This window comes from Mustela nigripes, chromosome 3 (genome assembly GCF_022355385.1).
Source record: "Mustela nigripes isolate SB6536 chromosome 3, MUSNIG.SB6536, whole genome shotgun sequence".
NCBI lineage: Eukaryota > Metazoa > Chordata > Mammalia > Carnivora > Mustelidae > Mustela > Mustela nigripes.
In genome coordinates this window covers 31,429,223-31,445,519 of record NC_081559.1, presented here as the reverse complement: position 1 = coordinate 31,445,519, position 16,297 = coordinate 31,429,223, and the positions used below count along the sequence as shown (strand labels likewise).

The 16,297-nt window shown below is 44.1% G+C and overlaps 1 protein-coding gene across 5 annotated transcripts in view; it reads left to right on the top strand.

Annotated features, from left to right (window-relative positions):
- Positions 1 to 16,297, top strand: part of PAX3 (paired box 3) — a 99,538-nt gene that overhangs the window by 5,388 nt on the left and 77,853 nt on the right. The window contains exon 5 of one of the 5 annotated variants that reach the window (XM_059392688.1): positions 13,781 to 13,875. The exons of 3 other annotated variants lie outside the window; for them this stretch is intronic. In XM_059392688.1, the coding sequence (XP_059248671.1) occupies positions 13,781 to 13,788 (8 nt within the window). In that variant the 3' untranslated portion in view covers positions 13,789 to 13,875. Of the gene's footprint in view, positions 1 to 11,520; positions 11,603 to 13,780; positions 13,876 to 16,297 lie in introns of those variants that run through there. One more of the 5 variants, XM_059392687.1, reaches the window with a different exon arrangement.

The following is a 16,297-nucleotide window of genomic DNA, read 5'->3' as shown; positions in this document are numbered from 1 at the left end:
TCTGTATGTATATATATATATATATATATATATATATATATATATATATATATGTAAGATGGTTGTTTTGTGCTTTAAATTGGTTTTCTGATGCGATGGGGTTTGATTGTGTGTGTGTGTGTGTGTGTGTGTGTGTCTAGGAAGGAAAATCAGCTTAAGATGTGGGTTCTTGGGGCTGTGGTGTTGGTGCCCTGTCTCCATCCGAAGGTGCAAGCCACCTGCTCCTTGTTAGCTCTGACCTGTCATCTTCAAGAAAAAGTCTCCCCTTTGGAGCCATAAGAGCAGCCTACTTCCCTTATACCTGCCACACTGGGTCTGGAGAATCTAAAGGTGTCTCCCTCTTCCCAAAAGGAAAGCCAACCTGTGGAAGTTGAACCGGAAAGGGATCCCTGCAGCAGTTTTCCACTCTGCAGTTTTGGCCTTGGGGATGATCACACCTCTTCAAAATCGCAGAGGGTCAGGAGGCGCCTGGCACCCCTGCCACACCCTGAGTTGCCCCCTTCAGGGCCCGGGACTTAGGTGGGTTGTGTTAAGTTTTGACTTGTCCTGGAAGGGCATGAGGCTCCTCAGGTGGGCTTGGACACCCGCTGTGACCAGCTGGGTTTGTACCCTCAGCAGGTGTTCTTCAGGGTAGGACTGTAGGTAGAAAGCTGGTCACACCTTTTGCTTTCATTGCCCAGCCCAGGTGGATGGCAGCAGCCAAGGCAAAATCTGTCCACAACCTTGAAGAGACACTTAGATTTAGATGTGACAAACTCAAACAGCTGATTTCAGGGATCAACAGAAAGTGTCGATGTTCTGGGACACATGGGCAATTAGGAAAAGACACCAAAAACCAAGGCTCGCTGGGCAGGGAAATACATAGGCTGTTGTTTTCCTTAAAAGCAGGGGACTCACAGGATCTTAGCCTAAGCCCCTCCTTCAGGAGCGGTGCTTTTCTGCTGTAGTCTCTCAGGAGACACCCCAGCTTTTATTCCAGGCTTAGATGCAGCAGAGGGGTACTGGGGAGGGAGGAAGGAGAGAAACCAGCCAATCCCAAACCCAACGGGCCCCTGCGGGCAGAGGGGCAGGAAGCCCAGAGCTATCAGAGAGGCTCACGAAGCAGCGTGGGGGTAGCACAGCTTGGCTACTTGTTGCTGGAGGCGCCTGGCGGCAGACTGGCCGCTCCCTCGCAGCACAGGCAACCGAGGCCCAGGAGACAAAACGCCCCAAATGAGCTGGTCAAACATTTGTACAACTTTTCCAGCTTTTACAAAGAAGGCCTTCTCTACACAATCTACACTTGGAGATGAACTTGGGAGACAAAGCCTGGAGAGTCCATTGAAACTCACACTTTAGCTCGGCCCAGACAAAGCTCCAGCTCGCAGCAGCTTGATGTGAACAAAGGCAGGCAACCTTTTTATAATTCAAGGAGAAAAGAAGAGAAAACAGCTCCACAAAGGGCCGAGAATAGACATTATGGGCTTGCAATGAGGGATGAATTATTCAATGAGCTCCAATAGCTGCTGCGCCAGGAAGTTTTATGGACTCTCCAGCGTGGAAAAAGTGGCTATTTCACCTACAAAATGTTTCTAGTCTTTTGGGCCGTCTAGCTGGGCCGGCTGCCATTCAAGGGCAATTGCTACCATTTTTAAAATCAGAGTATTCTCCGCAGCGGGGGCTGTACCGCTGAAAACACACACACTCCATAGAGCCTGAAACCTAATTTAATTTGGGGTTGTCAGAGAAGATGCAGTGTCCCTCTCTTTAAGCGGCTCTAGCTCCCTTTCCGGATAAGCCCTGGAGGGCAAGAAGGGCACAGAGAAAGGACAGAGTGAAGGGTAGTTTAAAGCGAAGTCTAGAAACCTCAAAAAATTACCCCTGTTGTTTGGGCACCAAAAGTCAGAGGCTGCTCCACCTGTAAAATAGAGTGACTGTGGAGAAAGTGCCGCGAGCTCCCTAGCCCAGAGGGAGGAGGCTGCCTGAGAAAGGACCTTTGGGTGCCCTGAGCAGGGCAAGGCGCTCTCTTCTAGAGGTTCCAGCTTCCTGGGGGGTGGGGGAGTTGGAAGGAAAGGGGATGTTAAGACTGGCTTTGGTGGGGGGGACATCTTCCTGCCTGTCAGACTCTAGGACACAGTTAGAGAAGCACCCTGAAAGATGTCAGAGCTGCTGTCATTTTTCTGTCCAGAGTTTGGCCTTTCTCCTTGGTGACCCCGTTTACCTTCTCACTTTCCCTTGTCCCTTGCCCAATCCAAGAGCTGCTCAGCGTGCAGACTCGGCGCGCTCAGGCCCCTGTGCCCTGGCGCGCACTAGACGCGGTGCCCCCTTCCTGGGTCCACCCTTCCAGCTCCTTTGCTCTGGTGGAATGAGAAGGTTGGGAGGCCGGGGACAGCAAAGCGCCCCTTCCCCCCCCCCCCCCCCCCCCACCGCCTGCGCCTGGTCCCGGGCCACCGGCCAGCACCGAGATCGGAACAGGCGCAGTCGGAGGAGCCAAGCCCCGGTCGCAGCATCGGGGGCCGTGGGTACAGCCTCCTCTGCGACCACTCAATGGGCGCCTCTGTTCCTCCCCCAGAGCGGCCGAGCGGGCCCGCGGGCGCCGCCACAATGGGTCGGCCCCCACTCCTGCGCCCTGCGCCAAAGCGCCGCGCCGCGCCGCCCCCTCCCCTGCGCTCCGGCCCGGCTCGAAGCTTAGCTCGCCGGGCTGCAGCCGACTCAATTGCCTCCTTTATGTCCTTCTCACTTTCATCTAGACACAGCCCGCCTCCCCCCTCTCCTTCTCCTTTTTTTTTCCTCTCTTGCCTGAGGCTCACATTAGTGAAATTTCTGCAACCTCCCCCCATTTTTTTTCTTATTTTAAAGAAAGCCCTTAACACAAAAGCAGTGACTAATCAATAGAAACTGCTCCTTCATCTCTTCTTCCTCCTCCTCCTCCTCCTCCTCCTCCTCCTCCTCCTCCTCCTCCTCGTCCCCCAGAAGGGTGACGCTTTTCCTGTTTGTGAGTTTTGGGAAACATTTTTGCTTTGTGCCGTAATGGAATTAGAGGACAGATGAGGACTGTAAGTGGGACACGCGACGGCAAGACTCTCGCTTAAATATTTAGATGCAACGTTACAATTACTGACTTGTTGCAGCGGCTTTGAAGTGGCAGCTCGGGAGTGCAGGGGGAGAGAGGCCAGATTGCCCAATTGATGTTTTGACTGGGGCTGGAGATACACTTTCATAGGACTTTGCTTTCCTCCTTTAAAAATCACTAGTGAGCGTGGGGAGGTTTGCAATGATTTCAAAGATGAGGCTAAAGGACCCCAACCATAGGTCGTTTCAGGCTTATACTCCGTTCGAATCTCTCGCTTCCTATTTGACACTTATGAAAAGCAGGTCTTTTTTTTTTTTTTTTTTTAATTTGAGAAAGTAAAAGTGACAAAAGTTTTGCAGTCCCGTTTTGTTTGTAAACTTGTGAGCTTTTCTTGAAATATCTAGGACGACGTCAGCTTTTCAGCGGGCCATAAGAGAAAGCAATTAAAAACGCAGAAATATTTTAAAGGCCCTCGAACTATTTCATTTCCAATGGAATCACGAAAAGAGCACTTTATCATTAGCGGGAGCTACTGAAGTCGAAAGGAACGGAAGGCCGTTTCTTCCCCCCGACTTAGCAAGGAAGGACATTTTGGCGCGAGGGAGGCAAAGCGAGGGAGGCGGGGTGGGGGGGTGGAGGGGGGAACTTTCCCACAGACTGAAATCATGGGGTATAAGATCTTAGGTTTGTGGCATCGGAACCTTTATTAAAGTGGACAGCCCACTCTCCAAGTCCATTTGTCAGAATCCCAAATTTGACCCCAATGTCGCCTCTAGTTTTTTGAGCAAATTTTCTGTTTTCTGAAGTCCTTAGGTTACTCAAAAAGGAAATAGCACCCATTTAAAAGTGTATTGGAAATATCAAAACTTCAATCAAATTAAAACACCACCTTGCGTTCTTTTCAAGGACATAGCGTTAACGATTTTTTCTGTTGGGATGGGAAAGAAAGAAAGAAAGAAAGAGAAAAAGAAAGAAAGAAAACAAACCACCAGAATTTGGGTCTTGTAGGTTTTTCTTTTTTGCTTATTTGTTTTGTTTGGTTGGCTGGGGCATGTTGACTTTCTAGCCTTATTGAAAACATGCAGATTTTCTAATTAATGCTTGAAATCGTATGTTTATTTTGGGGCTTGATTTGATTGTTGATAGCACCGGAACGGGGACCTAGGGGCTTCAAGTGCGTAATAATTACTGAAGGGTCATTTAAGAGTCCCCAGGGCTTCGCAATAAAACCCACCGCGTTGAGGCAGAACCAGCAAGTGCTCCGCGGTTCAGAAGAGAGGGATATGCTGAAATCAATCAGGTGAATAAGAGCATTGCCACTAAAACCCAGTTGCAATATCCATGAATAAATATATCTGAAGACAAAAAAAAAAAAAAAAAAAAAGAATCCTTCCTAACCATGAAGTTAAATGTTTAAATCCTACGAAAGTAAATGGCCAATGAAAATTACAAGTTGCAACAGCAGCAACAAAGAGTGAGACAGAGTTTGTCCAGGACTGGGAGGGGGGACAGAGAAATTTCAGTTCGGTGGGGTTCTAGACAGGTAACTTATTTATGCGGGTAAATAAAGATTAAGGAACCATTAAGAATGTACATATATAACTAACACGACACTAACAGACAATTAAGCAGTCAGTTTAATGCCTTATCTCACTGGCTGCTCGGGGGTTGTTTTACAACTAGGAATTAAAATCTGAAAAGGAAGTTTTCAGCAGCTCTGGCCAAATATTGATTAAGTAGCTGTTTGTTGATTGCATTGTTACGCATTAAAAGGCCGGGATCCCGGCCCCTCAGTGGCCATCTTCTATTGTGAGGGATTCTTAACCACAGAGATCAAAGCGGGATCATTTCAACTTATCTGTCTTGGAAAATCCTCCTTTTCCTCTGAAACCTCTAAGGAGGATTGACCAAATTCTCTTTAAGAAATAGGAACCCAAACCAGTTACATGTCGTAGGTTTGTAGAGAAGAGATTCATGGGGTGTTTTTAATTATCCTATGGTGATTTCTTGTTTAGAGCTTAGGCTAAGACGGTGAATTTATCATCAAATAGATTCTTATTTTTGGAGGGTGGCCGGAGGCATGGAAGCTACTATCTGCATGTCCCTAAATTTTTAAATATGGAACTTTCTTTCACCGAAGTTGCCTTCTAAGCTGGAATTATGGAAGGGAAAGATGTCAGATTTTTAATGTAAAACTGGGTGGGGAATAATTAAATACATGAGAAAGTAGGAGTTATACTGGCTACATTTCTCTACATGTGTTTCTATATTTTTGTGTGTTTATAGACGGTTATATGAGTCTCATGTATATTTTTAACCCCCTACAATGTAGGCATATACATGTATTTGTGTGTATAGTTTGTGCATCGTTAGAGTTTATAAGTTCGTCACTATGAATTAAGCTGGCAGTAAACTATTTCCAGTTGCACAAAAATAAAAGCTCATTTGTCCAGTGGATTACACTTCTAGAGTCATCAGAATTTGAGGTAACAGCATAGCCTCCCAATTCTTATTAAGCACTGCTGTTGAATGCTAGGAAAAAAAAAATCTTCCCTTGAATGATTTTATAACTGCTTGGCTGTTGATTTTTAGATGAACTATTAGCCTTTTTTGTTTGTTTGTTTTAGCTTTAGAATTCAATATATTTGGATTGATTTTTTTCTTTTATTATGAGAGCTAAAATTCCTACAAGGGCTTTTTTTGAAATACCATTTCTGTGCTTAATTTGCAAATGCCAGCAAATCACTCTGAGGTTGTGAAATTTATGCCAGATTCAGGCTTTGGATATTCAAATGTGCATCATGGATTTGTCTTCCTGAATCCCCTTCTCTGACTGTGCTCATTACAGTACTAAATAATTGTGCATAGGACTGTATCTTTATTTCATTTTGGTTTTATTCTTTCTTGTTCACTCCTTTTTTTTTTTTTTTAAGATTTTGTTTATTTATTTGAAAGAGAAAGAGAGAGAGCAGAGAGATCAGAGGGAGAAGCAGACTCCCCACTGAGCAGAGAGCCCGACTGGGGACTTGATCAGAGACTCCAGGATCATGACCTGAGCCAAAGGCAGTCGCATAACCAACTAAGACACCCAGGAACCCTCTTGTTCACTCTTGAATAAGAGGAGTCTTGACATACAGATATTTTCTATATGTCATATCTATATCTATATTTTCTTGATGTAGTGGATATTTTTAATATATTCTATTATCATCTCCCAATTAATATTCTACCTATGCTCAAATGTTTTTTTTTTTTTAAGATTTATTTATTTATTTATTTGACAGAGAGAGATTACAAGTAGGTAGAAAGGCAGGCAGAGAGAGAGAGGGAAGCAGGCTCCCTGCTGAGCAGAGAGCCCGATATGGGACTCGATCCCAGGACCCTGAGATCATGACCTGAGCTGAAGGCAGCGGCTTAACCCACTGAGCCACCCAGGCGCCCCTGCTCAAATGTTTTTTTGATATAACCCAAATCATTTCAGTGTAGAGCAACTGTCTGAAATGGATTAAGCTGGAAGGGTGAGTCAGCTCAGATCTGTTTCGGTTACCTTGTCCTGGGTCCAGATGCAACATTAGAGAGTTCTTTGCTGGTATTCCACATGTACGTGTATATTTCATATACGTATGGAGTTAAAGTAACTTTCCCCTCTTGGGTATCAGGCTATGTGTTCATATACTGTCAGGGAGGGCAGCAGAATTGGGCTCTAAACTAGGTCTGATCTCAGTACCAGGGAAGAATTACTGACTCAAGAACTGGCTTATGTCAATTATATCTCAATAAAGTAAGGAAGATTAAATATGATTTTGATATTATTTAAAAAAAAAAGAATAACAACAACAACAACAACAACAAAACAACAACAACAACTGGCTGCCTTTAGCTGAGGAACTGTGGCCAGAGAAAGAGAAAGGGAATTTTAGTAGTTGCCCTTCTCTTGGAAGATTCATACCAACGTGGGAACAGAGGACCATCTTCTGCTCTGTTGGGAAAGCTTTTCTTGCCCTGTTGCTCCTGGTCTCTGGTAGAGATTGTCACAGTTCAGCTCTCAGCTCTGTCTTGCAGTGTTGGGCCAAACACTGAGCCCCCGTAGCATTGAATTTTTGCTGGAATTGGGACTTCTGTCTTCTAAGAAAGCTTTCTCTCAAATTATCTGTGTTAGGATTATGCTCCTAAATAACCAGAATATATATAATTTCCAGTTTGTAACTGGAAGGAACAGGCACAGTTGTCAAAATGCCCATTAACATTACAAAACATCTATTCAAGGGAGATGAGTTAGAAACTTCACCATTGTTAAAAGAAATATGAAAACCATAGAAATTAGTTGCTGAGAATGATTAAGGAAGTGTTCAATGAATTCTTACCTTCAATGTCTGTTTTCCTAACTTCCTGATAAAAACTAAGAAATGACGAACAGATAACTTCTATTTTTAAAGAAGAAAGTATATATTACTAAAGGGTGGTGTACAATTTAGAGTTTGATTTGATGCACATCTCTCCTAGGAAGGAAAATCCTAAGAAAGAGTTACCTTGTACATTGCATGCAGCAAACTTTGTAGCATTTAGATTTTTGCTGCAGGATTTTAAGTAAACAACAACACAACAACAGAGAACCTCTTCTCTTTGGGATGAAGCAACTTGATTAAAGTAGTCTGAGTTTTTATGCCCTCCTTACTGCAGTGATTGGGAAGTCAGTCTTTCTCAGTAAAACAAATTAGAACTTATGACAGGCAATAACAAACTAGCTGGCTGTTTCTCTCCTTCAACCCACTTAGGAATTTCGTGACTGTAGGTACTTTTCTTTGGCCAGATTTAATGCATCGATAGCAGTAGAGTAACAAAATCTCGGTTCTAGGAGCTCATCGATGGATTCCATTTAAAAATAGCTAATCAAAATACTTGTGACAAGGATGGGAGACTCTTTTTGGCTGACCAACATGGAACTAAGGGAGAGGAAATACCACTGATTTTTAGCATTAAAAAATGTCTAAGGTCATATTGTGAGTTCAAATAATACAGTTTTATGGAGGCTTAAATGTAAATTTTGAGAATTTTTATAATCGGCTGGTAGGCATATTTCTGGAAACAACTGCAGAATTAAATGTCCCTGCCTTTATGTCATTAGGTGGAAACAATAAATAAGTTAGAGTAAAATAGTTAAGAAAGGAAAGTTGATTGCTGTGCAGTTTATATTGTAACATGGGACTGGTTTAATGTTTGTGTACTTTCCTAGTGAATATTTACATAGTGACATACAAATTTGCATTTTTAATAGAAAGCCTACATTTGTAGGCTGTTGATTTTACAGGTACACAGATATGTAGATATGTAACAGTACACCCAACATACCCCTCTTACCTTTTTTTTTTTTTTTTTTTGGCAAACCCTAGTGTAGACATAATTTCTCCAGCCAACAAGCACTTGGGTATTGTATGGAGACGCTAATATGTTTCTTATTTCCCTTATAGGGCCTATCTTTCTAAAGAAAATTTTATTTTAAATAATTGTAGACTTAGAGAGTCTATCTTCAAACGTATTTTAAAATTCTCCCAATATTCTAATATATTATCTTGATTAAGAAAATCTTGGCCAGTGGGGGTGAGTGAGTGTGTGTGTGTGTCAATTACCATGGTTGAGCTTAACCTGAACTAAAGAAAATTAATTGGTCCAATTCATTTTATTATAAGAAAAGCAACAGGTTTCTTCTTTCTGAATCCCTACTTGGCCAGTTTCCTGATTGAGGTCCACTAAAGCATTTGAGTGTTGTCTGTTCTGACTTAAACACACCCTAAGTCCCTCTTCCTGCCTTTTTGCTTGCTCTGTAAGAGCCTATTACCCAAGGCAAAAGTGGCTTTTTCTTGCATCCCTTATTTCACTCTAAAATTGTGACCAAGCACATTTAGGTGTGACCCCTTGAACTTCAGTTTTGACATATGTAAGATGGGCCACATCATACCAGCTTCCCAGGGTGCTATCAGAAGAAAATGAGAAGATGCAAGTTGTATGCAAATTACATGTATCATAGGAAAATTCAAAATCTTGGGGGAGGAAACCCTCCGAACATGCAGAAAGTGACCAGCCTGCTGGCAGATGGGCTCAGCCCAAAGGCAGATAAAAGCTTAATTCAGAGCTTAGGAACAACAATGAAGGAACACGCACACATATACACAAACACACACACACACTTCACTTTCACTGTGTCAAAAAATGGAGATTGTGAGCGGCTATTTAATATAATAGATTTTATTGACTTACCAGATAAGAAAAATAGCAAAATTCTAAAGCCATTCATTGAGATGTCAAAAGATACTTCTGAATTATTTTTTTCTCCTAGTTCTGCAAAGATTACTCTTCTCTCTTAGATTAACTTGGCTTTTTCAGAGTCCTCCAAATTAAACTCTCTTTCTTTCTTTCTTTCTTTCATTGTTTGTTTTTCAACAGGTTCTTCTCACTCTATCAGACATTGACAAACAGGCTGCTTTTTGAAAATAGGTCTCATGCATGCGTGCCTTTGTACTCCTGAAATTCTGTCGAAATGCTTCATTTTATGGAATTGCTTTTGCACAATTTCTCATTCTGTGCCCTCTTCAGGCTACTTCATTGTTCTTAAGTATCTTCTTAGCTCCCCATGTGAGGCTTTGTGCATGATTCTCCTATCAAATTTGAGTTCACCAATATTAAAGAAACTTTCCAAAATAGGATTCGTTAAGCTGGAGGATACATTTCAATGACCTTTCTACTTGATTTCCCTCCATCCAGTTCCCAAAGCTGGGGACTTTTGTGTTATCCTGGTGCAATGCAAGAATTGAAAATAAAGTTGCCTGGCTTGTGAGGTTTGGGGAGCTGGAGAGCGCCTGCCCCCGAGTTTCCCCTGCTGGAGCTGCTTGCTGGTGCAGCCACTGCAGAGAAGGAAGGTTGTTTTCTTATCCCCGCATGCACTGGTCTGACCTGTCTCCGAAATAGGTCAGGCTGGGGCACGGCAAGTTTATGCAGCTGTTGGGGCTTAGGCTCTCGGCAGGCAGCCCGGGAGCCTTGCTTGGCGGCCCCCAGTGAACTGATGAAAACTTGCTGGCCAGCCACGGAGCCTTCCTTCTGGACCTGTGCTGCCTCCCCACCCCCATCCCGAAGGCTTTGAGGTGCAAGAGGATCCCTGGATTATGGGGGCTGATTCTCAACCTCAAAAGGGAAGCGTTCTTTGATTCTAGGGATTGCCCTCTTGTGGATGCAAAAACTCGAAAGAAATGTATACTTCATCAGATTCCATTTTTAAAATCATCCTATTTATTTTGGCTGGGTAAAACCTTCGCTCTTATATAATTCCAAAGATATAGGGGGATAGACAGTAACAGGTTTTCTTCCCGTAGTGTCCCTCTGTATTTTGGTCACCTTTCTAGAGTCTAAGCATAAATAAACAATGATATTTCACTCTCTCTTTAAAAAATGTTCTCTCCTTTTGTGCACATGGTAGCCCATGATAGAAACTGTTTTGTGCCTTGCTTCCTGCACACCACCCCCCCAAGGATGTATCTCAGTGATTACTCTGCATCAGGGTCTGGGGGCTTCCACAGCCCCTTTGTACGGCTGTGTAGTATTCCATTGCATTGGCAAATGATGGTTTATCTAGTATTAGGTAGTTTCCAATTAAATGACACCATCTGGCACATGTGTGCGTTTATTTGTAAAAATAATTTGTCCATGATAGGCACAAAGGGAAGACATTTGTAATTTTGATAGTTTTGGTGGAATTTTGGTACTATGTTGAGAACAAACAGGGGAAGGCTTGCTTCGTAAGTGCGGAGCAGAAACATGTTTGTCTGTGTTCACATGCATGAAAAAAACGAAACAATTTTCTCTACCACTGTACACGTATTGGAGAACAGGTTTTGAAATCTCTGCCTAGGGAGTTGTTCTGCCAACGTTGACTACCCTCTGGAAATTCCTCTAAGCAGTTATTGCTCCAAAAGGAACAGTCTCTAAATCCAGAGAAAGCTTTTTTTTTTTTTTTGACTTTTTGGTTCCTCTTTGTATTCTTTTTTTTTTTTGTCTATTGTTCATTTCAGTCCCCATATCTCATCATATATTAACATATTTGCGATAAACATTCTTAGCTGTTTTTCTTTCTGTGCTACAAAAATTATGGACAATTTTATAGCAATTTTGAGGCAACTTATTTTGATTGTTTAGTTACAAGAGAGAAGCTGTCTGTCAGGGTCACCAAATCAGGGTTGAACTAGTAAGAGAGCAGGCCATGAATAATAAAACAGGGTCTTATATTTCTAATTTTTGAGAAGTGCTGGCCTGGGTTCTTGGGGTTTCTTGAGTTTGGGAGAGGCTGATTTTTAATTTTACAAACTTTTAAGGGGCATGTATCCATTCCCTTCTATGCACAAAGGACTTTTTATGGTTTTGCACATACCTTGCCTCCCTCAAATCGTTTCAGCCTATTTTCCCTTAAATCTGATGCCCAGGAATTCAGTTCTTGATGCTGCTGCGTACCTGGCCTACCTAAGCTGAAGTCCGAGTCCGTGAAATGAGCCAGGAAGAACCGTGTTCCAACCATAGGAGAAAAACAACCTTCTCCAAACCCTCCTGGGAAAGCGGAAGATGGAAATGCCAGTAAATATTACGAAGTGAACATTTCAGGTCATTCCTTTTGAGGAGTGGGCCTTTCAGAAATAGGAGAATGAGGGGCACCTGAGTGGCTCAGTGGGTTAGGCCTCTGCCTTCGGCTCAGGTCATGATCCCAGGGTCCTGGGATCGAGCCCCACATCGGGCTCTCTGCTCAGCGGGGAGCCTGCTTCCCCCTCTCTCTGCCTGCCTCTCTGCCTACTTGTGATCTCTCTCTGTCAAATAAATTAAAAAAAAAAAAAAAAAGAAAGAAATAGGAGAATGAGCTGGGAGCTAAGAATTTATTTTTTGAAAAGCAGGATCTTGATTTGGCTTAAAAAAAGAAATAACGGAAAAACAAAATCAATCTTCTGTCTTGACTTTTCTTGCCTCCAGTTTGAGAGCACAGTTGTGGCAGGCAGAGGAGGGAAGGTCTGCTCTCTTCATACTAGGACTTTCGTCTTGGCTTCCCTAGAAGGCAGCTAGATGAGTGCTCTGGGTTCTCTCCCTGTTTCCCCTCTGACTTGCTTACGGAAATCTGAAGGAGTCACTTTGGACATGTAAACAGGCCTGGTGTTAAGAGCCTCTGTAAAGAGCTGAGAAGAATCAAAAGCAGCTCCCCCTCCCCCGCCACCCTCTCTGCCCAGCAATGTGCGTAATTTGGATTGAATCAGACCCGTCATTTGTGACATCTGATTACTACCTGCAGAAGGATGCAGCTCTCTACCTAGGGAGGAGGGCCAAAGGAGGGTTAATGCTGAAAGAAAGTTTGATTTGTTTGTCAGATTGCTGTGATGTTCTCAACAGAAATTTAGACTGGAAGAAAATACGTAGTAGTTTTCAGACCCACGTTGGCCACGTAACCACCCTTGAGATTCTGACGTTGTTGTGCTCCCTTACACAGGTGAAGAGAGAGCCTTGTCCAGGGGCTGGCTCCTTGTCAGCAAGGACGGACTCAGGTGTGAGAGCTGCTCTCTCTCCTGACTGGTAGATTTGTTGCTTTTTAAAATTAAGAGGGTGGCGGGGAGCGCCTGGGTGGCTCAGTCCTTAAGCAGCTGCCTTCGGCTCAGGTCAAGATCCCAGGGTCCTAGAATCGAGGCTGAGCTCTGCACTGAGCTCCCTGCTCGGTGGGAAGCCTCCTTCTCCGTCTTCCACTCTCCTGGCCTGTGTTCCCTCTTTCACTGTGTCTCTCTGTCAAATAAATAAATAAATAAAATCTTCAAATAAATAAATAAAGAGGGACCCATGGATTCTTTAGGGGAGACAACTTTACATTTCATGATTTGCAAATGAGTGGGATCTCAGTGTCTGGAATCATTGGTTCTCTTTGAAAAAGAGGAGAGCTTCTACTATCTTCTGGGAGCATTTCTAAAAGGGCCTAGGAGTCCATGTCAGGAAGTCCCCCCAATAAACAGGGTCTCCTCACAGCATCTTGGGGGTGGGGTGGGGACTAGCAATACCCCAGAGAAGAATAGGATTTGGGAAGCTATCCAGTGTGGAAACTTTCCAGGTGGTAGACTTGCTTGGCTTTTGTGCAGACAGGGCACATCCGGGGCTGGTGCGTGCACGACGCGCATTCATCAGAGGGCGGCAGAAAGGCAACTTCTATAATTTCTTACTGGAAGCCAATGTCTGCTTGTGGTCACTGGCCCTGCCAAGCTCTGAATAGTTGCTGAATTTTTGTCTGAAGAAAAGATGGCAAAGGGGAGACTGGGATCTCAGCATCAGGTCGAAAACAGCAGAGAGCCGGGATGAAGAGTCCAGGGCATGGAGGGATGCCGGGGTCTTGGCAGGTCCCGCATCATCCAGGGATTGGGTTCCAGGAAGGAAGCCAGGGTGGAAACTCAACTGGCCTAATTGGGATTCTGCTTCTGGGCTCTTCCAGTTAACTTTCTGGGCCTTGACTCCTCAGTGTCTTCTTGCCTGTGGAAAGTACCAGCTGGTGTGTCTCAGGGCATTCCTGAGCCAAAAGCCAGTTGGTGGAAGACCACCTCACCTTGTTTCCTTCAAAGGCTCAGTAAGTGGTCAGTGGAGGGTGGGCACTTACAGATCTTCTGCAGGTGGCAGCAAGGACTCATTACCTGGCACACTCTGGTGTCACGCAGTCTCTCCTTTTTCCAGGAAATTGAAACCGAGTCACTCCCCCGGGCTTTTCTTTGTAACGGAGTATTGACATATACCTTGGACTGATAAGAAGAGGACCGATTTCCTTATAACAAAATACAAATGACGTAGAAAACCAAATTTGGTCTGAATTTTGTTTGCTGTCTAACTTTATCATTTTATTGAATTATTATAATTTAATGTTACTGGTTTAAACTAACAATTCTTCCCCTGAAATGAATCCTTTTTATTTTTTTTTTTAAATTGAGAACCCAAATTAAATTCATTAGGAAAGACAATGACTATCTTTCACATTGAAATTCCTAGTACTTGGAAAATCCTTTTGGAAAAGCTTTAGGAAAAATAGAACTGTCACTCAAACTATAGTTTATAGGAAATGATATTACCAGAACAATTTGGGCTTTTTGCAGGGATGTTTGAAAATCTCCCTACCCTCAGTGCTCTGCCTTTGAAATCCTTTGAAACTGTTTCTCCTATTTTCCTTTCACAAAGGCCTCTCTGGGCTGACCTTGGGTAAAAAGAGGGAGGTCTGTTTCGTATGTTCCCTGTATCCCCCACCCCTGTCCTGCTTCCATCTGGCTTACCTTCCTCTTGTGCACCCCTACCCTACACACACACATATAACAGAAGCTTCCACCAAGCTCTTCCTCATTCACAACGAGACTCAACTGGTTACCTCTCCCTGGGATGTTGGCAGTTTCCAAGAGGATGCTCGGAGCTGATAACCTAACACGGAGGAACCAATTCCTAATGGCAGAATTCCAGGTATCCACGTAGGAAGGAAACCTTGGAAGTGGGGCAAGGAATAGGTTTCAGTTGCCACTCAAAACACACCCCTGCAGATCCTATCTTCATGGTGCATGGCAAGACTAGTTCTGAAATGAGAGAGCTTCTTGCTGGTGAGTATGACCTCCCAGGGCATTGTACACTGGTGAGCTCTCCAGGCGAGGCAGGTCCAGGTGAGGCCGAGAGCATTCTCCATCACTGATGGATTCTCCACACTTACGGGGTGCCAGAGAAAAGCCTTGGCTTGTGTTTTTTGGTCTTCTTGGCAAAGAGCAGGGCCAGAAGAACATGAAAGGTCTGGGAGGGCACTGTGGGACCCATTTGGCCTCAGAGCTCAAAACCCTCCCCAAGGAACAGACATCTGATCTGAGCCCTCACACCATTTTTTTTGTTTGTTTGTTTTTAAGATTTATTTATTTATTTCAGAGAAAGAGAAGGGAAATAGGGACAGAGGGAGAGAATTTTCAAGCAGGCTCCCTGCCAAGCACAGAGCCTGATACAGGGCTCCATCCCCCGATCCATGAGGTCATGACCTCAAGCCCAAACCGGAAGCTCAACTGACTGAGCCACCCAGGTGCCCTGAGCTCTTATACTTCTCGTGGTACCTGGACTGATGTCAGAGGTTAAAAGAAATGAGGCTCCCCTCCTCAAGGGGACTAGGACCCAAGGGGCAATCATGATGGATCTGCCGGCTGGAAATCTTCTGGAAAGTGCACTGAAGCCCTTCCAGGAGTCTTTTGGAAGGCCAGTGACTCCTAGACTCTCAGTGCTGGGGTCCTGGAGAGCCTCAGCAACACATTGTTCTGGAAGATGTAAGCCATGAACCTCCCAGTAGAACAGCTGGGATTTATTCCACCCTTGATATATGGGGTTCTGAAACAGCCTGTCATGTCTGTGAACTCTTGAATGATCTTGAATTCCTGCTGAGCCCCCAATGCTGGCACTTAGACTTGATTGATGTTTTATAAGTATTAGGTAATGACAGCAGACACAAGCATGTAGAAACAGTCTACATCTCCCCCTGGTCCCCTCAAGTGGAGGATGAAAGAGGAGTCCTTGTTGGAGGTGAGCTCATCATGGAGGGAATGAACCTTGAGTTCTAGGGATCCTCACCTGTGTGGGCCCTTTCAGACTCTGGAAGGGACCCCACGCATCTTCATGCCATTAGGTTTTTGCAAATGTGACAAAATGAAGATACATTGGTTTTTACTTTTTTTTTTTTTTAAGATTTATTTATTTGACAGAGAGAGAGAGAGATCACAAGTCAGCAGAGAGCATGCAGAGGGAGAGGGGGAAGCAGGCTCCCCGCTGAGCCAGAGAGCCCAATGAGGGGCTCGATCCCAGGACCCAGAGATCATGACCTGAGCCGAAGGCGGAAGCTTAACCCACTGAGCCACCCAGGCATGCCTGGTTTTTACATTTTAAGAAGGGCTCCCTTAATTATAAAAGCTTTAGGTCCTACAAAACTGTATCTATCCTTGTCCTTGTTCAGTTTAGGGGAGGAAAGGTAGAGGTGAGGAGAGGTGGTCCCTGTGCATGGTGAAGGCCTGGCACAGACGTATGTGAGAGCAAAATAATAATGATGATCATGATGATAATAATAATAATAATCGTCATCATCATCATCATCATACTCAGTCCCCCTCAACTATGTCTTGGATGTTCGGGTTGCCAGGATGCTTCCTCTTTCTCAAGCCTTACCCTGTTTACTTATGGAGCCAAAGTCGG